Source organism: Lacerta agilis, chromosome 1, assembly GCF_009819535.1.
Source record: "Lacerta agilis isolate rLacAgi1 chromosome 1, rLacAgi1.pri, whole genome shotgun sequence".
Lineage (NCBI taxonomy): Eukaryota > Metazoa > Chordata > Lepidosauria > Squamata > Lacertidae > Lacerta > Lacerta agilis.
Window position 1 is genome coordinate 8,395,843 of NC_046312.1, and position 26,008 is coordinate 8,421,850.

Sequence of the window (26,008 nt, forward strand, 5' to 3'; positions counted from 1 at the left end):
GATGGCGCTGTAAGTCACCATCTTTTTTACACTCTTATGTGGACATTGGGGGGGATAAAATATGGGAGTGTAAGCGGGGTTTATTCTAAGCTCTGCCCCCCTCCCCCGCACAAGCAGCCAGCATACTGCCCACCCCCAAAATGAATGAAAGAAAACGAAAGAGGGAAGAGAAAACAAGAATTAACACAGAAAGAGGCAGGGAAGAAGAAAGAAACAGCACAGGAAGAAGGCTGGAAATTTGGGGAAATGAGAAAGACAGTGAGGGAGCAAGAGAAAGCAAAGTTTCATTGAAAAGAATGCAGTAGTAAGGGGATTCCCCTGCCACAGTTTCTTGGGCAAAGAGATTATTTACCCTGCCCATTTGGCACCAAGACTCCCTTCCTGCTCAAAACAGAACTATAAAGCCGAGCCCCCACCCAATATATATATATTTTTTATGATTGGAATTTGCAGTCTGTTACAAAATGACTATTCTCAAATACATTGAAGGTTCTGTTTACTTTTACTGCTGCGGTACACTAAGAGTTAACGAAGGATATTCGCAAAATGGCTGCTCAAAAGCTGCATGGTCGCTGCTGCTTCTAACCCATGTATTATTTACAACACTGTCTGGAATAAGGTCCGGAAAACAAACTTACTAATTAATATCGGTGGATCTATCTGGCTGTCTTTCGGTTTTGTCAGGGGACCTTGCACCTCTTGGGCTACCTGGTTCAGTCTGCTGGGCCTAGCGGAGGAAAGGAGGACTCGTCTCAGCCTTGTGATGCTATCTTCTGAACTGTCCATATGCCCTGCCATTTGGGAGAAGTCTTCTTCGAGGATTAGTTCTCCAGGATAGGAGTTGAGAAGCTGGAACGTATGCAGTGGGTGACCAAGATGAATGATCAAGGGTTTGGAAACCAAGCCTTATGAGGAACGGTTGAAGGAGTTGGGTATGTTTAGCCTAGAGGAGACTGAGAGGAGATATGTCATCTTCAAATAGGGCTGTCACATGGAGGATGGAAACAAGCTTGTTTTTTTCCTGCCCCAGAGGGTAGGACTCGAATCAATGGATTCAAGTTTCAAGAAAGGAAATTCTGACACTAAACAACTATCTGACAGCAAGAACAGTCTGACAATGCAACAGACACCTTCCAAAGTGGTGGACTCTCTTTCCTTGGAGGTTTTCAAGTGGAGATTGGATGGCTATCTGTCATGGATGATTTAGTTGCAATTCCATGCTTTGCAGAGGGTTGGATTAGATGACTGTCGTGATCTCTTCCAACTCTACATTTCTATGATTCTGCTGAGAGTTGTTTGGAGACCCCCTATTCCCCCAACAGAGCTTCAGTTCCCAGAGTGGTTTCACAATCAATTCATCTTCACCAGGAGCTCTGTGCGGGGGAACATTAGTTTTCTAACAACTCTCGGCACACTTAAGCAACTACAACTCCCATAATTCTTTGGGGGGGGAGCCATGGCTGTTTAAAGTAGTATCATAGTGCTATAAAGGTATGATGGGAACGTGGCCTAAGATGCAGCAGAGACCTCTGCCAGGCTGCAGCGGTTGTTATACTTGAGAAGTGAAAACAGAGAAGGGATGGGAAAGGGAGGCAAAGAGCTGAGATGATAGTTGGCTAGGAGTGTGTGTGTGTGTGTGCGCACACACACACACACACACACACACTATCCTGTGATTTGCCAAACTGTCTGTTGAAGGATAAATCACTAACTGGGCTACCAGGTCTACGTTCTACTGAAAGGCTGAGTAGAAAAGAGTCCTTCAAGGCCTGTGGAGAACTGCTGGAGACAGTTTTTGGACCACAGACTGCTGAACACTAAACCACAACACTTTGCCTTTGGAAAGAGTTCCTTGTGCTGGCAAGGACAAACTACTACTTCTTCTTCTTCTTCTTCTTCTTCTTCTTCTTCTTCTTCTTCTTCTTCTTCTTCTTCTTCTTCACATTTTCTATTCATTTTTGTCTTTTCTCATCTATTTTATCTTCTTTATAGACTCTACCTAGTTCCTTATTGGGGACGCGGGTGGTGCTGTGGTCTAAGCCTAGGGTTTGCAGATCAGAAGGTCAGCGGTTCGAATCCCCGTGACGGGGTGAGCCCTGTTGCTCGGTCCCTGCTCCTGCCCACCTAGCAGATTGAAAGCAAGTGCAAGTAGATAAATAGGTACCGCTCCGGCGGGAAGGTAAACGGCGTTTCCATGTGCTGCTCTGGTTCGCCAGAAACGGCTTAGTCATGCTGGCCACATGACCTGGAAGCTGTACGCCGGCTCCCACGGCCTATAGAGCGAGATGAGCGCCGCAACCCCAGAGTCGTCCGCGACTGGACCTAATGGTCAGGGGTCCCTTTACCTTTACCTTTAGCTCCTTATTAAATCCCAGGTGCCCAACTGCAGCATAAGCTTATTTCACACTGCGCAATTTTCGTGACTCTGCACAAGTTGTGTCTAGCTGCATGTTAGAATAAACCCCGATTGTAACCCACAAAGGTATTTTCTTGGCAGGAAAATCCACCGAGTTTCAAAAGGGCTCTGAAGAATGAATGCCTGTCCAGGGGGGAGGGTTGGAGGATGTAAGGTACTCTGAATTGATTTTGTTATGTAAGTTTTTTCAGAAACCATATATATTAATGTTATGTTGTTATGCACTGTAGTATGAACTAAGTGTGTTGTGTATTCGTCTTTTCATAGAATAAATATAATAAATGAATAAAACTTTTTTAAAAACATTATTTATATTAGGTCTAATCTGAGTGAGACAAACTCTCATCTCCTCATCAACAGTTAATAGCCTTTCTCTTTTCTGATTTTTCATATTTGTCAGAGTTGAAAATCCTTGTTCACAGCAATACGTCGTAGGGAACTGTAGAAGATTATCCAATGCTCTTGAAGAGAGGCGCAGATACTGTTTCTGGTTGTATATCCAAAAAGAATACAGCTTGGCAGGGGGTTGGACTGGATGGCCCTTGTGGTCTCTTCCAGCGCTATGATTCTATGATTCTAAGAATCCAGTGGCGTACTTCTACTGCAAAACAAAAGAAAACAACAAAGCAAAACATCTTCTGCAAATATGTTTGTTGTTGTTACTATTCTATACTGCGTGTTTTAATGTTTCTTTGGTTGTCCTTGAATCTTCCTGCCACAGTCATCCTTTCCTGCCACACTCTTTGAGAACCATGCCTTTATATGCATGCCTTATACAGTGGTACCTCCGGTTTCAGACGCTTCAGGTTACAGACTCCGCTAACCCAGAAATAACGCTTCAGGTTAAGAACTTTGCTTCAGGATAAGAACAGAAATTGTGCTCTGGCGGCGCAGCGGCAGCGGGAGGCCCCATTAGCTAAAGTGGTGCTTCAGGTTAAGAACAGTTTCAGGTTAAGAATGAACCTCCAGAATGAATTAAGTTCTTATCCGAGGTACCACTGTATACAGCTGCTCATTCAGAGATTGCTTACTCACAAGTAGACTACATACTCACATGCTGTGTGATAATGCTGGGTCTGTAGATGCAGACTTAGAGTGTCAGTATTCTGGAGGGTCGGTGGCCCTGTATGAAGGAGCATCTCCAACCCCATCATGGATACTGAGGTCCCGCTCCGAGGGCCTTGTGGCGGTTCCCTCGCTGCGAGAAGTGAGGTTACAAGGAACCAGGCAGAGGGCCTTCTCAGTAGTGGCGCCCGCCCTGTGGAACACCCTTCTGTCAGATGTCAAGGAAATAAACAACTATCTGACTTTTAGAAGACATCTGAAACGACCCTGTGTTTGATGTTTTCATTTGTTGGAAGCTGACCAGAGTGGCTGGGGAAACCCAGATAGGTGTCATATAAATAAATTCTCCTCCTCCTCCTCCTCCTCCTCCTCTAACAGCTCCAAGGGTTCTTAAGCAAGTCTCCCACCGGAGGACCCAAGAGATTGCCTGCTTCTAAAGGTCCCTACCCTGTGCAGTGTCTTATTTATCCTCTGAAGACACAAGTGTCCAGCAGTGTTCAGTTACAAGGAGCGTCTGAGAAATTGCTTAACCTTGAATTCATTTTCAGAACCCTTCCAGCTCTAAGATTCTATGCTTCTATGAACCTGAACTGGGTTCATAATCCTTACACGCCCAAAATCCGCTTCTGGTTTTCTCCCAATGCCTAATTTAGGGAGAATGGGAAAAAAAGTTGTTAAATTCTTAGGAGTTAGAAACCCGTGTCAATCTATTGCAAAATTGCCAACCCACCCTCCATCATAGCTGTCAAGTTTCGGATTTGAAAATAAGGGATCAGCAGTCTCACCGATCCCGGGGACAGTCACATGTCAGTGGTGGGCGGAGCCAGAAGCAAAAGTGGGCGGAGCAGCAATGTAAACTCCAAGCGGCCTCTGGCTCGGAGAGGAGCAAAGAGGAGGGCAGCCAGCAAAGAGGAGGGCAGCCATGTGCTCCGCGCAATGGAGCCCCATCGTCTTCTTGTCGGATCCCATCAAAACAGGACAGGAAGCAGCAGCTGCTCAAAGGCAGCCAGGCTCCGCCCGCCAGCTAACCCTATTGGCCGGCTGAGGGGCTCGGCGGCAATGGATAGGGGCTGATGCAGGGGGAGGAATACATCCCCCTGTAAGCACGGGAAATGGCCCCCACTTGCTTTGAGGGCTGAGGCTTTTCTCTCCAAGTAGGCGAGGTCTTCCCACACAGTCCCTGGCCAGCAGGGGAGGAGCTGCTAACATTAAAAACGGGAAATTTAAGGGAAATAAAAAATAAGGGAGAGCAGCGGGAAACTGCTTGAAATAAGGGAGAATCCCGGGGAAAACGGGATACTTGACAGCACTGCCCCCCATCCCAAATTACTTTCTGCCCACTACCAACGTTGGAAAGCACAGCAATGGATTAAAACCAAAAGTGTCCTCAAAAAGAGCAGCTCAAGAAGGCAAAGAAAAATGCAGTCCAGTCAAAGTTAGGCATTTTACAATGAAATTTAAACCACATTCTGATGCATGTCTACCTAGAAGCAAGTCCTGCTTTTCAATGGGATGCTCTCCCCACTTTGTGAGATATTATATGTTGAATTGTGTTTGAAATAGAAGTTACATAGTCAAAAACAGCCTGTTACGTTTGTGTGTGTTGCTCCCAGGTAATCGTGCATAGGATTGCGGTCTAAATGTGCTTAACTTAACTTTGGAAAAATCTCCCGATTTTTTGTTGCAATGCTCCTGTACCGGTAGTGGCATGACGTTTATTTATTTGATTTTGGATTTACGAAAGCCAGTGCTTAAAACAGTGCAATATAAACAGAGAGTGCGTTGTGTCTAAATACAAAGCTGCTATCTTTGCAACCTCAAGTCACAGTGTACATAACAATGAGTTCCTGGCTGCCGCCGCTGCCTCTCTCTTGTGTAGATTCTCATAATGGATTCTGTCAGCTGCAGGGAAGTGCTACCCTCTACCATTTTTTAAACTACAACTCCCATCATTCCAGACCAATGGCCATGCTTGCAGTGGTTGATGGGAGTTGGAGTCCAAAACACAACCACCCACCCCCTGGCTGGTACTATTTTGAATACCCCTGGATTACACAATCATGCTGTTGTTCAGTTGTTCAGTTGTGTCCGACTCTTCGTGACCCCATGGACCAGAGCATGCCAGGCACGCCTATCCTCCACTGCCTCCCGCAGTTTGGCCAAACTCATGCCAGTCGCTTCGAGAACACTGTCCAACCATCTCATCCTCTGTCGTCCCCTTCTCCTTGTGCCCTCCATCTTTCCCAACATCGGGGTCTTTTCCAGGGAGTCTTCTCTTCTCATGAGGTGGCCAAAGTACTGGAGCCTCAGCTTCAGGATCTGTCCTTCTAGTGAGCACTCAGGGCTGATTTCTTTGAGAATGGATAGGTTTGATCTTCTTGCAGTCCATGGGACTCTCAGGAGTCTCCTCCAGCACCATAATTCAAAAGCATCAATTCTTCGGCGATCAGCCTTCTTTATGGTCCAGCTCTCACTTTACTACATTACTACTGGGAAAACCATAGCTTTAACTATATGGACCTTTGTCGGCAAGGTGATGTCTTTGCTTTTTAAGATGCTGTCTAGGTTTGTCATTGCTTTTCTCCCAAGAAGCAGGCGTCTTCTAATTTCGTGACTGCTGTCACCATCTGCAGTGATCATGGAACCCAAGAAAGTGAAATCTCTCACTGCCTCTTTGCAACCCTAAACACATTTATTTGCAAGTAAGCCTCCCCAAACTCATAGTTTGCAGTAGGACTGAAGAGCACAATTCTACGCAGCACATTTCTACTCATTCCCAGCTGAACCATAGGATTGCTGCCTTTGTCCTCTCAAGTATCGGTACACAGAACTGCAGCTTTAAGTCTAAGGAAGCATATTTGAGAGTAAACTGCAAGGATACAACTCTATGTATGTTTACTTTCGAGTAAACGCGATTCAGTTAAGTGGGACTGAGGTTGCCTATACAGTACACACTCTCTACACTGAAAATACACCCCTCCCCGTAAAGAATCATGGGAACTGTAGTTTCCAGCACCATTAACAAAGTACGGTTCCCAGGATTATTGCTGTGTGTGTGTGTGTGTGTGTGTGTGTGTGTGTGTGCAGGCTTTAAATGTGTTTGAAATGTATGGTGCGTAATAACCAGTTGTTGCACAAGAGCCACTTGAGAATGGCACACAGGAGTGAGAACAAAACAACTTCCTTTAAAAAAACTATGTTTGATCAGCCGTTCCTTTCTCTGTCTGGGAAGAGTTCATTCATTTTCTTAAAACATATTTCCTTTCACCCACGGACACAGTGGATCGTTGCTCCTGGGTTCAGCTCACCGCAGCAGACATGGGCACATTCCCCGCGTTTTGTGAATCAGAATCAGAAGACACCCATTTCACGGAGGTGTTTGGAATGGGAAAGGACATCATGTACGATCTTAGCAAATTTATTAACTTGGCTTGGCAGCAGGCTACAGATTGCAAAGCAGTTTTCATGTATAAAAGCGGCTGTGACTGTTCTGCTCAGAGCCAACAATTTATTTTATATGAGACGTCTTTCTCTTCCATCTGCCGTCGGGACTAGTCCGAGAGATCCTCAAGCGCCTTGTAGATTGCTGCCAAGACAGACGCGATCCATAAAGGACTTAGGCCGTGCCCTAAATTGAACTCCCAAGCCAGTCATTTAGCATGAGCCCCTCTCATATAGCAGCCATGTGGGCCTCCAGCTACTGCAGGACTCATCGTCCCTAACCACTGCTCCTGCTGGCTGGAAAGCTACAGGCTCCCAATCCTTGAGAAAATCTTAATAAACACAGGATGGGTTTTGTTTTGGAAGAAGAAAAGTACTTTGACACAGTGAATGAAAAACGATTTCCCTCTAGTGTGGAAATAATGGATCGTTGCCAGGTGGAAGCTGCATTCCTAACCCGATTTACTCGGGAGCAAGTCCCCACTGAAATCAGTGCATTCACGGTTAGGATTTGACTGACATGACCCCTAACTGCATACCAAACCTGGATCATAGCTGTCAACTTTTTCCTTTTTTAAAGGGAAATTCCCTTATTCCGAATAAGATTCCTTGCAAGAAAAGGGAAAAGTTGACAGCTATGGCCTGGATCCGTGTCAGATTGTGACATTATTGCAGAGCACCCAGTGCCATTTTGGTTATCTATGATTTTAAGCAGTATGTGGACCGAGAACTCCCAGAAGTGCAAGCTGGATTTCGAAGGGGCAGAGGAACCAGAGACCAAATTGCAAACATGCGCTGGATTATGGAGAAAGCTAGAGAGTTCCAGAAAAACATCTACTTCTGCTTCATTGACTACGCAAAAGCATTTGACTGTGTCGACCACAGCAAACTATGGCAAGTTCTTAAAGAAATGGGAGTGCCGGATCACCTCATTTGTCTCCTGAGAAATCTCTATGTGGGACAAGAAGCTACAGTTAGAACTGGATATGGAACAACTGATTGGTTCAAAATTGGGAAAGGAGTACGACAAGGCTGTATATTGTCTCCCTGCTTATTTAACTTATATGCAGAATTCATCATGCGAAAGGCTGGACTGGATGAATCCCAAACCGGAATTAAGATTGCCGGAAAAAATATCAACAACCTCAGATATGCTGATGATACTACCTTGATGGCAGAAAGTGAGGAGGAATTAAAGAACCTTTTAATGAAGGTGAAAGAGGAGAGCGCAAAATATGGTCTGAAGCTCAACATCAAAAAAACTAAGATCATGGCCACTGGTCCCATCACCTCCTGGCAAATAGAAGGGGAAGAAATGGAGGCAGTGAGAGATTTCACTTTCTTGGGCTCCATGATCACTGCAGATGGTGACAGCAGTCCCGAAATTAGAAGACGCCTGCTTCTTGGGAGAAAAGCAATGACAAACCTAGACAGCATCTTAAAAAGCAAAGACATCACCTTGCCGACAAAGGTCCGTTTAGTTAAAGCTATGGTTTTCCCAGTAGTAATGTACGGAAGTGAGAGCTGGACCATCAAGAAGGCTGATCGCCGAAGAACTGATGCTTTTGAATTATGGTGCTGGAGGAGACTCTTGAGAGTCCCATGGACTGCAAGAAGATCAAACCTATCCATTCTCAAAGAAATCAGCCCTGAATGCTCACTAGAAGGACAGATCCTGAAGTTGAGGCTCCAGTACTTTGGCCACCTCATGAGAAGAGAAGACTCCCTAGAAAAGACCCTGATGTTGGGAAAGATGGAGGGCACAAGGAGAAGGGGACGGCAGAGGATGAGATGGTTGGACAGTGTTCTCGAGGCTACTAACATGAGTTTGGCCAAACTGCGAGAGGCAGTGAAGGACAGGCGTGCCTGGCGTGCTCTGGTCCATGGGGTCACGAAGAGTCGGACACGACTGAACGACTGAACAACAATGATTTTAATGCCTTTGGGACACCGTTACCGACTTGAGATCTGGCATGTGAATCATCCCTTGACTAGAGCAGGGTTAATTCGGTTCAGATCCAAGTAGCAATATTTGACATGTTGATGGATCACTGGGGCTTTTAATAACCCCCTTTCCAGTCTAGGGCTCCATGCACACTTAGACTGAAAAGTCCTCTACACACTTACCTGGGACTAAGCCCCATTGAACACAATGGCACTTAATTCTGAGTAGACGTGCCTGGGATTACAATGATGGTTGCGGATAAGCCTGGAGTCCTACACATGCTGACCTGGGAGAAAGCCCCGTGGAAAATATGAAGCTTACCTCTGAGTAGACAGGAATGGGATTGTACCGCAAGACCATCTTAATTCAGTTGGACTTGTTTCTGGCTAAAGCTAAACACGCTTAGGATCTCCCTGGCAATATATACTTACTTGGGAATAAGCTCCACCGAACATAGTTGGATTTACTTGCGAGGAAATGTTCATAGTACTGGGCTTTGATCCTAGTGGGAAAACTAAGCAAGTACTTCTAACTTTCTCCCATTGGAGAATGATTGTCTTCCAAAGAGGCTCACAGACACCATCAGGCTCACACGGCATTCAAATCAGCCCTCTTGGAGGTAACATGGGATTGAACCCGAGATATTCTGCAGATCCTCAACCACTGAAGAGCTACACCCCTTCCCAGGTATGTGAGCTTTAAACATCCACATATTTATAAATTTAAAAGCATTAGTATTTTTAATATTTATATACAGTACTTCATTATTATTCTTATTATATGTCCCTATTTTCATCCGAGCAATGTTGGAGGGTATGCAACGCTACGACAAAGGGGAGTAAGTGTTATTGAATTAGGCAATGGGACCCTACGCATGCTAAAGATGAGATGCCAACCCTGGCTTCCCTGAGAGCAAGCCTCCTTGAATTAATCAGGATATGCTTCCCAGTAGGCAGGAGGACCACGCTGCAACCTGGGAAGCAAGTCCTATTTAAAATAGCCAGGTCTTACACCTGAGGAAGGCCGAGGTCCCCTCGCAGGAGCCACACTGCCTTCTCCAACACAAAGGTAGATTGGAAGCACCTCGGGGCAGAGACCTGCTTGGCCTTCTGCAGTCTGAAAGCTAAAACGGTGTGTGGGGCGTAGTTGTGCCCCCCCAATCAATCCAATTAAAAAAAAAGGTACTTAACTAAAAGTAGAAATTGCAGAAAGATTTCGACAGAATTCTTTGAGCAATAAATTTGAAGCAACTGTTGTTGAGACATTTCATTCTGAATCTGCTTGATGTAGCCAGAGGAAGATGACAGGCATGGGCGTAGCCAGGATTTTTTTGGGGGGGGGGGATGGGGACAGAACCTCAGATTTGTATTTATTTGCATTGATATTTGTTGGGGGGGGCAGGCTTTTGTTGGGGAGGACAGAACCTCAGATTTGTATTTATTTGTATTTATTAAATTTTTATTTACAATTTTCATTTATATACATTGCCACAATTATTTTACCAAGTTTTAACATTTTCCATTTCAACTCCCTTCCCCCTTTTTCTGGGGTTCCTTACATTCGTTTTTACCCTTTCCTGCCTACTCCTTAACTCTTTCTTTTATTCGTCTCTTCTAATATAGATCTCCTATATCAACCTGCAGGTTTTTACAAGAGCCCTGTCTTAATCTGTTTCCAGGGTTTTTTTTTGCAAATACTCAATAAACCATGTCCATTCCTTTCTAAAAAAGTTTGCTGTCTCGATGTATTTGATGGATTCTGATGGATTTAGAAGGTGCTCCCCCCTTGGCTACACCCATGATGACAGGTGGGTATCCTTCCTCCAGCCCACTCCCCCAATAAATCCTGGCTACCCACCTCCAAGTCTCTTATTCTTTTTTGGCGACCACTCATAGCTGAGTAATATTGTCTTCCATAAACACAGTTTTAACAATGAGTCCCTAAGTGACTGTGGAGGCCAATTCTGGACCCACACATCCTTCCACAGTGGGGACATAGGTTTTCTGGTGGGAGTTGATCATGGTGGGATTTGCCAAGCGTGCCTTTCTCTTAGCACGTTTCTCCCCTTCGTCCTGAGTTCGAGTGTCTTCAAAACCCATGACACCTTTGGTAAAGGCTGTTCTCCAACTGGAGTGCTCGCAGGCCAGTGTTTCCCAATTGTCGGTGTTCATACTACATTTTTTTTAAATTGCCTTGAGACAGTCTTTAAACCTATTTTGTTGACCACTAGCATTATGCTTTCCATTCTTAAGTTCGGAATAGAGTACTGTAGTTGCTTTGGAAGACGATAATCAGGCATCCACACAACATGACCAGTCCAACAAAGTTGATGTTGAAGAATCATTGCTTCAACTCTGGTGATCTTTGCTTCTTTCAGTACACTGGCATCCATTCACCTGTCTTCCCAAGTGATGTGTAAAATTTTCCGGAGACACCGTTGATGGAATCTTTCGAGGAGTTGGAGATGGCGTTTGTAAGTGACCCATGTTTCACAAGCATTCAGTAAAGTTCAGCAATATCTACTTCTCACTGGTTTGTTCTGGCATGCTTCTAATGATGTCAGAATCACCTGGGTCAATGATGGCAAGTGTACACACTCTGTAGTACTTTCCACAAGCTGTACCCAATTCAGTATTTCCAGTTACAGGTAGGAAGCCGTGTTGGTCTGCCATAATCAAAACAAAATAAAAAATAAAAAAATTCATTCCAGTAGCACCTTAGAGACCAACTAAGTTTGTTCTTGGTATGAGCTTAGGTGTGCATGCACACTTCTTCAGATATTGTTACGGCTGTAGTGGTGCACACCAGTTTTGGCCAACATAGCATAGTACTCAGTTTCTGATTTCCTTAGAGCCTGTTGGCTAGGATGACCAACTTGGCTTTGCCCTGTCGGATCATTTTCAGAGTCTGCTTGTATCCCAGTACATATTTACCACTTTTCATAGCCAGAGTTTATGAAACTGGAGTTTATGGACTCGAGGGACTTCTTCGTCTTCTTGGCGGCCACCATCCTGTCGGCTCACGTCGGCTCTGCCGTAGGACAACAGCTCTGAAAACAAGCATTTTGGTTTCCCTGCGAATGGGTCCTCACTCTGCACTTCAATCGGGAGACAGCCGCACTCGCAGAGCTCAAAACAAAATAAAATAAAAAATTATTTCCAGTAGCACCTTAGAGACCAACAAAGTTTGTTCTTGGTATGAGCTTTCGTGTGCATGCACACTTCTTCAGGTGCTACTGGAAAGAATTTTTTATTTTATTTTGTTTTGACTTATGGCAGACCAACACGGCTACCCACCTGTCGCAGAGCTCAGGCGGTGCTGGATTTCGGCATCGACGTGGGGCCACCACAACCTCCAAGTCTACAATTCAAAGAAGTCAGCCGTCGGGCTCTCTTCTTTCCTCCCCCCCCTCGCCCTCTGCGAGGCGGAACTGTCGTTCCCGAGGCTTCGGAGCCGCCCGGACGTTGTTTGCTGAGGGACGCCGCTCGCCGGAGTTGCCAGGCGATGCTGAGCCGCGGCGAGGAGTAGCTGCAGCGGCGGCAGAGGCGTCCAGGAGGAGGGCGAGGAAGGGAGCGGAGTCCCAGCCGCCATGGACGACCAGGGCTGCCCCCGCTGCAAGACCACCAAGTACAGGAACCCCTCCCTCAAGCTCATGGTCAACGTCTGCGGCCACACGCTGTAAGTGGTGCTGGCCTCTTGGAGGGGGGGGGGTTGCTTCGGGGCGTCAGAAATCCTTGTCTGTTAGCTGCTGCATAAAATGGGCTGTGTATATGTGTGTGTGTATATATGTGTGTGTGTGTACACACACACACACACACAGATCCCATTTTATATATATTCTCCCTCTCTCTCTCTCTCTCTCTCTCACACACACACATATATATATGTGTGTGTGTGTGTGAGAGAGAGAGAGACAGAGAATATATATAAAATGGGATCTGTGTGTGTGTGTGTGTGTGTGTGTATATATATATAAATAAATAATATTCTGGGTTGTTGTTTATATAGATAGAGTTAGAGTTAGTTAGAGATAGAGATAGATAGATATAGATAGTCATAGAATGGAAGGGACCACAAAAGGCCATCTCACCAAACCCCCTTGCTAAAAGCCAAGGGGAATCGTACAATCGCAACAGGCAGGTACTGAAATTAATAGTTGCCTCTCCTCCTGTTCAGGTACTAAAATGCTACTATTAATAACTGCCTCTGGTCTGGTAAAAACCTGTAGGCTACATTACTGCAAGGCATTAGAATAATAATAACAATAATAATAATGATGATGATGATTTTGTTATTTGTACCACGCCCACCAGACCAGGTTGCCCCAGCCGCTCCGGGCAGCTACCAGCAAATATAAAAGCACAATAAGGATAACAACAATAATAGTTTTATTATTTGTACCCTGCCCACCTGACTGGGTTACCCCAGCCACAGTAGAATATATAAAACATCATAAGGTATCAGACATGAAAAACTTCCCTAGACAGATGTCTTCTAAAAGCTGTAGTTATTTACCTCTGTGACTTGTGGGACTGCATCTGAAGTGGATTTGGAAACTTCAGCTGGTGCAGAATTCAGCGATGAGGTTGCTTCCCCAGGCAAAGCGGTTTGAGTATACAGAACGCCAGTCCTGGCTAGATTGCATTGGCTGCCGGTTAGTTTCCAGGCCCAATTCAAAGTGCTGGTTTTGATATATAAAGCCTTAAATGGCTCAGGACTGTAATACCTCAAGGACTGAACTGACCCAGACCCTGAAGTCATTATCGGAGGCCCTACTTTGTGTGCCTTCTCTGTGGAAGGTGGCAACATGAGAACGGGCCTTTTCTGTGGTGGTTCCCTGCTTGTGGTATGCTTTCCCCAAGGAGGCTTGCCTGGAGCCTATGTTACATATCTTTAGGTGCGAAAAACATCCTCTTCTCCCAGGCCTTTGTCTAACTAAACAATCTATGGCCCTTTAAACTACGTGAGGGGGTTTATTGTTTTTGTTTGTTACTATGTTATGCATTTTTGTGTTTTTATGATGTAAACTGCCCTGTGATCCTGGATGGAAGGCGGTAAAGAAATTAAATAAATACTACAGTACTACTAATAATAGTAATAGCAGAGAGAAGAAGTGCATAGAGAAAAAAACACCATGGTGCGTCTGTAACAGTGAAACTGGATGCCTTCATCTGCCTCAGTAGCATAAAACATGTCTCTCTCATATTGTTTTTTACAGCCATAGCAGGCACTGTAACTCTCCAATGATGTGACTTTACCCTGTTGGCCAACTCTTCTCTCGAGACAGATGGATGCCAACTTGAATAGTACAGTCATACCTCGTGTTACGGCCGCTGCAGGTTGCGTTCAGCATGGGTTACAAACGTGCTGAACCCAGAAGCACCGGAATGGGTTATTTCCGGGTTTGGTGGTTCGCGCATACACATGCGCAGAAGTGCCGAATCACGCTTTGCGCATCCACAGAAGCACCGAATCGGGCGGCGCACATGTGCAGATGCGATGCTTCATGTTGCGTTCTGCTCATGTTGCGAACGGGGCTCCGGAACGGATCCCGTTCACAACATGAGGTACCACTGTAATAAAAAAATACTAATAAAAAAAATTCCTTTCAGTAGCACCTTAGAGACCAACTAAGTTTGTTCTTGGTATGAGCTTTCGTGTGCATGCACACTTCTTCAGATACCTGAAGAAGTGTGTATCTGAAGTGTGCATGCACACGAAAGCTCATACCAAGAACAAACTTGTTGTTGTTGTTCAGTCGTTCAGTCGTGTCCGACTCTTCGTGACCCCAGGGACCAGAGCATGCCAGGCACGCCTATCCTTCACTGCCTCCCGCAGTTTGGCCAAACTCATGTTAGTAGCTTCGAGAACACTGTCCAACCATCTCATCCTCTGTCGTCCCCTTCTCCTTGTGCCCTCCATCTTTCCCAACATCAGGGTCTTTTCCAGGGAGTCTTCTCTTCTCATGAGGTGGCCAAAGTACTGGAGCCTCAACTTCAGGATCTGTCCTTCTAGTGAGGACTCAGGGCCGATTTCCTTGAGAATGGATAGGTTTGATCTTCTTGCAGTCCATGGGACTCTCAAGAGTCTCCTCCAGCACCATAATTCAAAAGCATCAATTCTTCGGCGATCAGCCTTCTTGATGGTCCAGCTCTCACTTCCGTACATTACTACTGGGAAAACAATAGCTTTAACTATACGGACCTTTGTCGGCAAGGTGATGTCTTTGCTTTTTAAGATGCTGTCTAGGTTTGTCATTGCTTTTCTCCCAAGAAGCAGGCGTCTTCTAATTTCGTGACTGCTGTCACCATCTGCAGTGATCATGGAACCCAAGAAAGTGAAATCTCTCACTGCCTCCATTTCTTCCCCTTCTATTTGCCAGGAGGTGATGGGACCAGTGGCCACGATCTTAGTTTTTTTGATGTTGAGCTTCAGACCATATTTTGCGCTTTCTAAGAACAAACTTAGTTGGTCTCTAAGGTGCTACTGGAGGGAATTTTTAATTTTTTTATTTTGTTTTGACTACGGCAGACCAACACGGCTACCTACCTGTAAATAAAATACTAAGTAGTTTTTTCTAAGCACAAGGGTAGGCTTTGCCTAAAGAAGAGCTGTATTTAGCAGGCACCGAGAAGAGCACAGTGATGGCGTCGCACACTTGATATCAACAGGCAGGGAGTTCCAAAGTGCGGGAGTTGCCATGCTAAAAACAGTTGAGTTCATACAGATGCAGAACAGTTATTACATGGCTGCACTTGTAGCAGTGCCATTTCTGCTTATTGAAGTGGTCGAGCGGGCGCATGCAGGGCTAAGGTGATCTCGCCAAGTTGTTATCAGTTAGCTCTGCCTGGTTGTCTTTGTAAACTAGGGTGATGGGGTGTTTTGCTTAGCTATGAGCCACAGTCCTTAGGGAAGGGTCATAACTCAGTGGTAATGATGGCTGTATTATCTCCCTTTGCTGTCAGAGGCATTATGCCTCTGAATACCAGTTGCTGAGAATCACAAATGGGGAGAGGGCTGTTGTACTCTGGCTTGTTCCAGCAGGGTTCGCCTGATGTTTTTATGCCTCATGTGCAGAAGTTTAGTCCCTGGTGTCTTCTTGGAAAGGTTCCTGCCTGAAACAATAGAGACAAACCAAAGTTAGGCTAAACAAACAATGGCTTAGAGTTATTATGTGTTAACCATGCCAATGCCTCCTTGATATATCAGAAGCAGATGTATTAGTATAGTAAGATTTAGTTGTTGCTTGATATTCCAGCAATTCTTATTTATTGCAGCACCATCCCTTTAAGCAGTACTTAGTTTAGTGTAGAAATTGTGGGAAATGTATCACCCACTCTATTTTTAAAGAGAAACCAGAGCATCTTACAAGTTTCCTGTCTCAAGAACAATACAATGCAAATTATGAGCATGAGCTTGGAGGCCCTTAGTTCAAATTTGCCTTGTTGGCATCCGTGTGTCTCGAGAGACAATGGCAGAGTGTGGATAATCAGTATAATACATGAGAAGCAAATATATTAGATCTATGCAAATGTATTACTAATGGTGGAGAAAATTGTGGTTGCTTCAAACTGAAAGCCCCTATGGCAGTTGTAGTAATAACATTATGGGCAGCAGTATTCCAGGGAATTCCTTGAATAAAAAATATTCTGAAGGTGTCTCACTTGATGTGTGTTGTTAAATTGTACTTGGATTCTCCAGGTGGGATTCTGTCTTGATCAAGAAGTCGAAATAAATTAAAAAATTAAAAAATTGTCCAGTAGCACCTTAGAGACCAACTAAGTTTGTTCTGGGTATAAGCTTTCGTGTGCATGCACACTTCTTCAGATGATGAGTTTCAAGCCAGTAGCACTTCATCTGTCATGAGCAAAATCAGATTATTCATGGTCTTTCTTCCAGAGATTCCCTGACTAATTGTGTTGCCCAACTCTAATAAAGATATGAGGAGTGTCTTTAGATGAATGGGGGCCAGTTCTCTCTTTTCAGTTTGGACCTCTTCCCCCCCCCCCTTTTCAATTTAATGTGATTGATCTTTTTACTTGAATCAGGTTTAAAATCAATCAGCAAATATCAAATGAAAGCAATTTATAACAGGTTAAATCAAAGTCAATGCTACTTGTCTTACATTGTCCTTTGGAATTTTTCTATTCTAGTAATGAAACAAACAAACACCAGACACAATTGTTTCAAAGTCTCTCATTAGGCCCAGATTGTCCTTCCCAAAGACATTTATAATTTTTAGAAAGCCAGTTTGTTTGTAAGCTGTTTGTATCTCCTGACTACTATTGAATGCCTTCAAAGTCTGAAAATACAGTGCATTCTGCATGGGATTGCTTTCAATGATTGCCCTGAAGTGTAATATTGTGTGGAATTTTATGTCTCTTTATGGAGTAGGGCTGCTAGCAATACACTATATCTCAATACTTGTAGAAACAGTGCTTAAACCCTATTGGCAGTATAAATGGTTCTCTCTAGGCACTGGTAATATGTTAGCATATTACAGGACTACTTTTTTGCTTGATACTGGTGATAACAAAATTAATGATGTAAGGATGGAGCTGCAGCCCAAGATAGGAAAAGAGGTAGTAAGGGAACACCTAGCTACTTTAAATGAATTTAAATCTCCAGGGCCTGATGAGCTGCATCCAAGGGTACTAAAGGAGCTCATGGATGTAATTTCAGAGCCTTTGTTTATTATCTTTGAGAATTCTTGGAGAACAGACTAGAGATGGGCAAAAGTTGTCCCCATCTTCAAAAAGGGGGAAAAGAAAGACCCAGGCAACTACCCTCTGAATGAGCTTGACGAGGAAGTCCCTAGAACAGAAAATTTACAAAAATAATGCATTACAAGAGAGGCACAGGCAATGTTGAGCACAAGCCTAGGCACAAGGTCAACTAAAAATTTGTGGGCTATGCCAGGAAATTATAATTAATTATGAGAGCTTTTAATACGCTTCCTAGGCCCTGTTGGGCAGGGACCTTCATAACTGGATGCTCCCTCACATTAAAAACATGCGTAATGTGTAGGGCTAGAGTCCTGGTTGTGACATCATGGGGCTCTTCCAAGGACCAGTGCGGCTGTGGGGATAGGCCTTCTGTGACTTCCTCCCCTGCTTTAAGCTCTGCCAGGGAAGGAGTTTGCCTCTCTGTGACTCAGTACAAGGTCAGCAAGAATGTAGTGGGCCCAATCCTGTGGAATGCCCTCCTAGACAGGCACCCTCTTTGCTGAACTTAAGGTGCATGACTAAAACTTTATTCTTCCAGCATGCATTTTAACGTAGCGTTTGGTTTTATGGTACATTTTTACTGGGTTTTTTTTGTCCAGTTTTCTGTGTACATCACTTTCACTTAAATGTTAGGACTTAGCCTATCAGGCCCATCCTTTGCCAACCCGCTGCCCTCCAGATGCTTTGGACTACAGCTCACATCTGTCCCAGCCAGCGTTGTGTTTGCTGAGACTGATGGGAGTTGTAGTCCAAGCTGCCTGCAAGGCAAGTAGGCTGGGGAAAGCTGATGGAGTAGAAATTAAGCACTCAGTGGGAGAGCTGAGCTTGTGCTTGAGTCTCTCCAGTTTAAATCAGTAGGTCTTGAATGCCCTTAAACTTTGGTTGGTTCTTGTCCTTCGTGTTTAACCAAGAGGGGAAAAACTGTGTATGAGCATGACAACATCTGGTTGCCCATCTGAGTGTGTGCTTGCCAGGCTGGCTATGGAAGACCACAAGCTTATCTCTTAATACTTCCTCCTTAAGTTTCATTGCTTGCAATGAACCTTAGCTGGAAAGTTTAGCTTTGTGAGTTTTCTTGCAGGCACTAAAAAGAAAGAAAATGGAAAGGAAATACTGCACAAAGGGGAAAAAATACATCTAATTAATGTGAAGACTGTTGTGTTGAACAGGACTGTGGAAATGAGGTTTATGGCTGGTTGTAAAATGTGCCACATGGTCTCTAAAAGTCAGGGGCCAGATCTCTTACATGGGGGAAAATATATACAGAAATATTTTTTTAAAAAACCAACCAGTTAAAAATTAGAATTAGAAAAGAGGAAGGCCGGCTATCACGTCCGTAAAGCTTGTCAGGAATAATTCTTTCTTTATATGATAAAATCAAAATCCTGCACTAAATTCCGTTCCAAGAGTCGCTGAACTCTGCAGATCAAATTAATCTGTGTGGCTTGTCTGATCTTGCCTAATTGTGGAACTTTTTTTTTTAAAGACTATATAATTTTAAAATTACTTTTTTTTATCTTGTCCTTCCTCCAAGATGCTCAAGCAGCATACAAGGCTGCTTAATCTATGTGGTATTGGATGAGGCCGTAGACTGCATTCCCAGATAATTCTTTAACATTTTCTTTTTACACCAAACTGAAGTTCACACCAGCCTGTTACCCGAGCCTTGCAGCACTCTCCCACTATTTTCAGCCCTCTTCAGGTGGAGTATTTAACGGTTCCAGAAGACGATGTACTGCACCAAGTAGACCCTACTGTAGGGATGGAGGAGAATTCAGTCTGCATATTTGGTCTTTTAGACTACAGTACAACCCCAGTCATCCTTGACCATTGGCCATGCAGGTTTTGGATGATGGGAGTTTAGTCTAGAACAGCTGGAGGGCACCAGGTAGACAGTGCTTGACATGATGGGCAAAAAGTCTGATCTACCCACACTCTCACACCTGCTTTGCTCCATCCAGGCATGTTGAATTCAAGGCCAGCAAGGCAAAAATGCACCAGGGTGTGAATAGAGAGGGCCGGAGGGCTACATTTCGCCCTTGTGCCTGAGGTTTCCTGCCACTGCTATAAGCCCAGTTCTTTTCTTTCTTTCTTTAAAAGCGTTTATATATTGCTTAGTATTTCAGGAATCTCTTAAGCAGTGTACCATCTTAAGAAACAGAACAATATATCATCGAAACAAAAAACACAGCCCAAAACCAGCAACATGAAAACACAGCGAAGGATATAAAAGTGAATTTAAACAAAAAATTCAAGGGCATAAAGCAAGATCTAGTCTTATGAATCGGGGAAAGCCTGGGCAAAAAGGTAAGTCTGAAGCGACTAATGGCTGCTGCTTCACGTATGGAACATGAAAGGGCATTCTGCAAAACAGCCGCCACCGTCCTATAGTATTTTGTAGGGTTTATTGCCATGAATAGGATTTCCCCCGATGTGATCTGTACAGGGGCAGGCAGGTTGGGAGCCTTTTCTCTTTCATGCTTAAAAGCAGCACTTGCTGAGAATAAGCGGGCCTGTGCTTTTTCTAATGCAGGAGGAAGAAGAAAAAGCATGTTTTTGCTATCAGATGTTTTTTTTTGGGGGGGGGCACTGCTGTCCCATATTCCTTGAAGGTCAAACACTCGGTCAGCAAAAGCAGACGCAGCACTATTGTTTTCAGGAAGGCTGTATCAGCTGCAAATGTGATCCAGAGAGAGAGAGAGAGAGAGAGAGAGAGAGAAACTTGCAATCTCTAAGATGTACAGTTTTAAAAATAGAAGATCTGATTGCTTTGACATCTTCTGTGGCTACAGTTCAAAAAAAAGGGGGGACTTTGAACTACAACTATTACCTTAAATGCAGAAGTCTTTGGCACTGAGAAAAGGGCCAAAGCTAATACAGTAGTGCTGTTGCTTGCGATTACTTGATCTGAAACACTCTTTTTATTGTCAGCTAGTCCAGACCTGATTTCACCGTTCCTGTTGACTTGAAGTAAAGTACTCAGTATAGTAAGCCATTAGAGTTTGAGAGGTCTAAATTGCAGCTTTAATTTCAGGCAACAATCTTGGAGGCATCCAAGGGCACGCTTAATTCTACTCCCTTGATCATTCCTCTTGAGGTCTGTGCAATTTGTGCAGGAGTGAATAGTATTTGTATTCGAGTTCTCTCTCACAACATGGCAGCAATTTTCTAGCCCTCATGGTGTGTTTGATGAGGCGATGACTTCTATGACTGTAGAAGTAGCAACATGCTAATCATCCTTTGTGGTCACTCTTGGGAGATGCTGTCTGTGAAAGTTGGAGTCGGATAAACAATGGTGGTTACTTAAAGCAGTTTGGTGTATATTGTGGGTTTTTTTTTTATTTAAAAATTTTAAAGTCCTGGAGCATACATGAAAACTCAGCTCAGAAAAGATGCTGACCATTTCCCTACCTGACACAGTGGGGCTTGGAAGGTCAGTCTGTAAAGATTCCTAGCTTGAGAAGAATGATAGGGAATTCAGATAGGCTTCCAAGTTTTGGAAAAACTTAGAAGAATAAATGCATTAATAAATGCATGAATCATAATCTGTTTGTTGCATGTGGAATGATGGGTTATATATAGCTCAAAGTCACATTGGGTTGTATTCAGTGAAGTCCTACTCAGAGCCCAGACCCATTGAAACTAATGATTCTAAGTTAGCAATGTCCATTACAGTCAGTGGGTCTACTCTGAGTAGGGCTAGCATCAAATACCACCCATTACAATGAAAGTTCCCATTTGTCCTGCTCATTTCTCCAAGAACTGTAATATCTGAGACGAAGAGTTGTGGCTGAAAACATGTGCCAATTGTATCTCTGGATGCAAATATAGATACACAATTGTTGTTGTTGTTGTTGTTGTTGTTGTTGTTGTTGTTATTATTATTATTACTATTATTCCATGCACTGCATAGAGACATAAGGCAGGCAGACAGGAACTTCTCTTTCCTGTAATGTGGGAAGCATCTCTTTGTATGTAGCCCATGTCTTCTGATCATTCATACCAGAATCATAATATTTTTATTCTTGGGCACCTGCCAAGGCTCCCCTCCTAGTTTCTTTAAGTTGGTGTGCATACCTGCGAAGACAGGCTTTGGCAGATTGAGCGGACGTGTTGTAGTGGGAAATGAGGGGCAGGTGGGGCTCGCCAACCTGGAAAGTTAGCCCATCTAGGAGAAGGAACACTCTGATCCTGAGCCTCCACTGCCTTGTGGGACATTTTTGGAAGAGGAAAAGGCTTCACAGATTCGGAACAGAGTCCCTAAGATGGTTGGATGGTGCCTTGTACGCTTCCTTCCGGGAATTCCTGCAGCCAAGCTGGTGTCAAACGTCTTGTTCTGCTTTCCTTTGGACCACCTCAGCAAGGCCGGGGGTGTGTGTCTTGTCATCTGGGCAGCCCAGGACCTCTAGACACACTGTCCAGGCTTGCGCTCCAGAGAAGTCATGTCAGTGCTGCTAAATGCAGCAAAAACAACACAGGAGGCAGCGGTTATGCGTTTCCGGTCTCTGCAGCTACAGCAGATGCTGTGATTCCTCGGCGGTTTGACTTCACCCACGAAAGTGCAATCCATTGTCTCTTGAGACAGATGGGTGCCAACAATGTAAACTGTTTTTTGTAGTGGGAGTGTTGCCTGCTTTTTTCTTGTCTGTGTCTTACTTGTTTCACATTTCTCTATCCCAGCTTCTGCCAACCTAGCAGTTTGAAAGCATACCAATGCAAGTAGATAAATAGGTACCACTGCGGTGGGAAGGTAAACGGCATTTCCGTGCGCTCTGGCTTCCGTCTTGCTGTTTCCGTAGCACCAGAATCTGTTTAGTCATGCTGGCCACATGACCAGGAACACTTTCTGCAGACAAACACCGGCTCCCTCGGCCTGAAAAGCGAGATGAGCGCCGCAGCCCCATAGTCTCCTTTGACTGTACATAACCGTCCAGGGGTCTTTTACCTTTACCTTTATTTGTTTCACAGCGCATCTGTGTGGTTTGGCCGTTGTTAGAGAGTTTTTCTTCCATGATTTAGAGCAGGCTTCCTCAACCTCGGCCCTCCAGATGTTTTTGGCCCACAACTCCCATGATCTCTAGCTAGCAGGACCAGTGGTCAGGGAAGATGGGAATTGTAGTCTCAAAACATCTGGAGGGCTGAGGTTGAGGAAGCCTGATTTAGAGGCATACTGCAAGCAGTAGGATTTTATACCTGTGCGCATCTCCTTGTGTGAGACCTTTGACGTATTGGAGGACTGAAGGGCCCATCCTTGTGATTGTGTCATGGTGACGCTTTCTTAGTCTTACAACAGTTTCACTGGAAGTTTAAAGGAACATTAGCAAACATTTCAAATGTTAATCATCCCTACTGGTTAATGTCAGTGTAATCATTGCCAGTGACCTCCCGCTTCCTCTCCCAACCCCAAAGAGGCAAGCTTTTAAAATAAACACATAGACGTACGGATGTGCGAGATAGGTCTGTTCTTATTACAGATGGTTTGAACTGATTATCGGTGCTTTTAAAATTCAAAATAAATGAATAGAAACAAATGTACATTAAAAAAATTAAAAATAATAATCACACAAATAATATTTTGATTGAGGACGGGAGGCATCACTTAAAACTGCCTAAAGTAGCCGTCATCAAAATAACCCCAAAATGGGATCCAGATTCCAATATATACCTTTAATTCCCCCCTCCCCCCCAAAAATCATTTGTTCTCATTGCTAGATCTGTGGGTAGTGCTCTTGCATCATGAACATCTCTCTCTCTCTCTCTCTCTCTCTCTCTCTCTCTCTCTCTGTGTGTGTGTGTGTTGTGCTGCTCCTTTATAAGTGTCTCCAGTGCCTATTACACATCTATTATTGAGGTGATTAATGAGTGAAACATCCAGGAGGGTCTCTTTTGGTGTTACCTAGCCATATAATCACTCTGATGTTCTTTATTGTGGGAGATGAGTAATACCTGAAGAATTGTTTGCAGGATTGAACTTTTTCGATTTCATGTAGTTGGGACATGAAAGTGTTAGTGAGCAGAAATTACTGCTTTATTCTTCGTTTGTTTCTTCAAGCCATCCATGCCCATGACTTAAACTGTGTGCCCTGTAGGAATAGTGATTAATATGACTTTTATTAAATAGCTGTAAATCTCCTTGCGCCTGTGAGGTACATATGTGTGTGCGATTTTTAGGTACATTGTGTGTATATATGTATGCCTGTGTGTGTAAATTTTATGTGCTATGAAAATAGTACTGTTCCTTGCTGTAGTTACGACACAAAGAGTTTTAGGCTTAGGTTTCTCAGGCTCCTGGATCTATGCTGTGCCTTTCAACTTAGCAGTAAAAGAACAAGCTCTGGAAATCTGTTCATGCCAATGTTTATCTTGGAAACCTAAGACGCTGCCATCTAGGGAGTCAGACCTTGGTGTTGTCACTGGCTGGTGGCATCTCTCCAGGGTTTCAGATAGTCCTCAGCTCAACCTGATTGAAGCTGGGACATTTCCCTGGAAAGCATAGAGTCATAGAATCTTAGAGTTGGAAGGGATCCCAGGGGTCAGCTAGTCCCAACCCCTGTAACGCAGGAATCTCAACAAAAGCATCCAGGACAGATGACCACCCAACCTCTGCTTAAACACCTCCAAGGAAGGAGAGTTCACCATCTCTCATGGGAGTCTGTTCCACTCCTGAATGGCTCTTACTGTCAGAAAGTTATTCCTGATGGTTAGTCGGATATCTGGAATTTGGGGTCTCATTGACACTGGGCTTTGCTGCATGCCAGCCTGCCATGTAAGCAGAGTGTGTGGGATGAGAAAGGAGATATTGGGACCTGTGCAAAAGACCTGGGCCTCAGTCTCCCTAGGCAATCCCATAGAAAAGCCCCTGTCAAGATGTTGGAGTGACTCCCATCATTTGGGACTATTTGCTACAGAGAACAGACAAGTAAGAGTTGATGTGATAGAAGTTTATGAAGTTATGCAAGGCAGTGGATAGAGAAAAGTTTCTTTCTATCCTAACAGCAGAATTCACGGACACCCAATGAACCTGAGCGTTGGATGATTCAGGACACGCGAAAGAAAGGACTTGTTTTGCACATCGCAAAGCTGAACTATGTAACTCATTCCCACAGGAGGCAGTGGTGGCTACCCACAAAGATGGGTTTAAAAGAGGATTCATGGAGAGGCTGTCCATGGCTACTAGCCACGATGGCTGTACTCTGCTTCCACAGTTGGAGGCAGCAAGGCTTCTGAATGTTAGCTGCTGTAAACTATAGGAGGCGAGAGGCCTCTTGTGATCAAATCCAGCTTGTGGGCTTCCACTCAGGGTATCTGACTGGCCACTGTGAGAACAGGATGGGGAGCTAGATGGGCCATTGGCCTGATCCAACAGGACTCTTCTTATTGTCTTATGAATGTGAAAAAGTGCTTTATTACTGAGTTTATGGGCTCCTCTCTAGCATAGATGACATACCATAAGAATGCATGCTTCCACAAAGCAGTGTGGCCCAGTTTTCGTTGTGCAAAAATTATTTGATTTTAATTTTTATATTATTATTATTATTATTATTATTATTATTATTATTATTATTATTATTATCTTAAAGACATTTTGTGGAGTGAGGCGTGGAAAGTGAGAAAATGCTGAATTTGAAGAATAATGTAATAAACAATAAACCCCAAACATGCCATTGCTTCACTTTAAGAAAAGAAAAGAAAAGCCAAATACGGAAGTAGTTATTACTGAAAATTTAATGATGCTTCTATCGATGTGGTGCATTGCCTCTGCAGTTTTGCAGCGATTTATTTATATTTTATGAGCTTGCAATTTCTACTTTTGGGTAAAAGGAGCAACTTGCCAGTGGCCATGGCTAATGTGTTTACAAAAGTCATGTCCCATTGTCTGCGATTTTATTTCTTAGATCAATTCAGAGGCTAAATTAAATCTGAAGAAGTGTGCATGCGCACGAAAGCTCATACCAAGAACAAACTTAGTTGGTCTCTAAGGTGCTACTGGAAGGAATTTTTTATTTTATTTTGTTTTGACTATGGCAGACCAACACAGCTACCTGCCTGTAAATTAATTGGGTTTGCCTTTTGAGGCATACAACTTATTTGGCCACCAAGGAGTCCTGCCCCCGTCCCCCCAACTATTCTGTACCACTTTCGTCTGGCACTATGTTTTAAAACTCACACACCACAGTCCTGGCTTAGGCAGCTACTTGTGATAAATCCCCAGAGTCCTGCTGTGTTTCATCAGAGCAGTGTTTGCTTGATTTAGCATGTGGTACCGTAATTTGCTCTGCCACTAGGTACAGCCTTTGCTATTCTCCAGACTTTTTGGACCACAGTTCACAGCAGCAGTGTGAGTGGTGAGGGATGATGGGAGTTGTAGTCCACAGCAGCCAGCATAGCCAGTGGGACGGGGTTGGTTGTTTATTT

At 44.1% G+C, this 26,008-nt stretch overlaps 2 protein-coding genes across 3 annotated transcripts in view; one reads left to right on the forward strand and one right to left on the reverse strand.

Annotated features, from left to right (window-relative positions):
• Positions 1 to 11,375: 11,375 nt before the first annotated feature.
• LOC117060562 (60S ribosomal protein L30-like) lies at positions 11,376 to 11,899 on the reverse strand. The gene is given in 4 exon segments (XM_033172928.1): positions 11,376 to 11,498; positions 11,645 to 11,723; positions 11,726 to 11,819; positions 11,821 to 11,899. Coding segments are annotated over 4 exon segments (342 nt in total). The 5' UTR covers positions 11,878 to 11,899; the 3' UTR covers positions 11,376 to 11,386.
• Positions 11,900 to 12,392: 493 nt separating this feature from the next.
• Positions 12,393 to 26,008, forward strand: part of MNAT1 (MNAT1 component of CDK activating kinase) — a 129,461-nt gene continuing 115,845 nt past the window's right edge. The window contains exon 1 of one of the 2 annotated variants that reach the window (XM_033173360.1): positions 12,393 to 12,545. In XM_033173360.1, coding sequence (XP_033029251.1) covers positions 12,457 to 12,545 — 89 coding nt within the window. In that variant the 5' untranslated portion in view covers positions 12,393 to 12,456. The remainder of the gene's footprint in view (positions 12,546 to 26,008) is intronic. The other variant, XM_033173281.1, reaches the window with a different exon arrangement.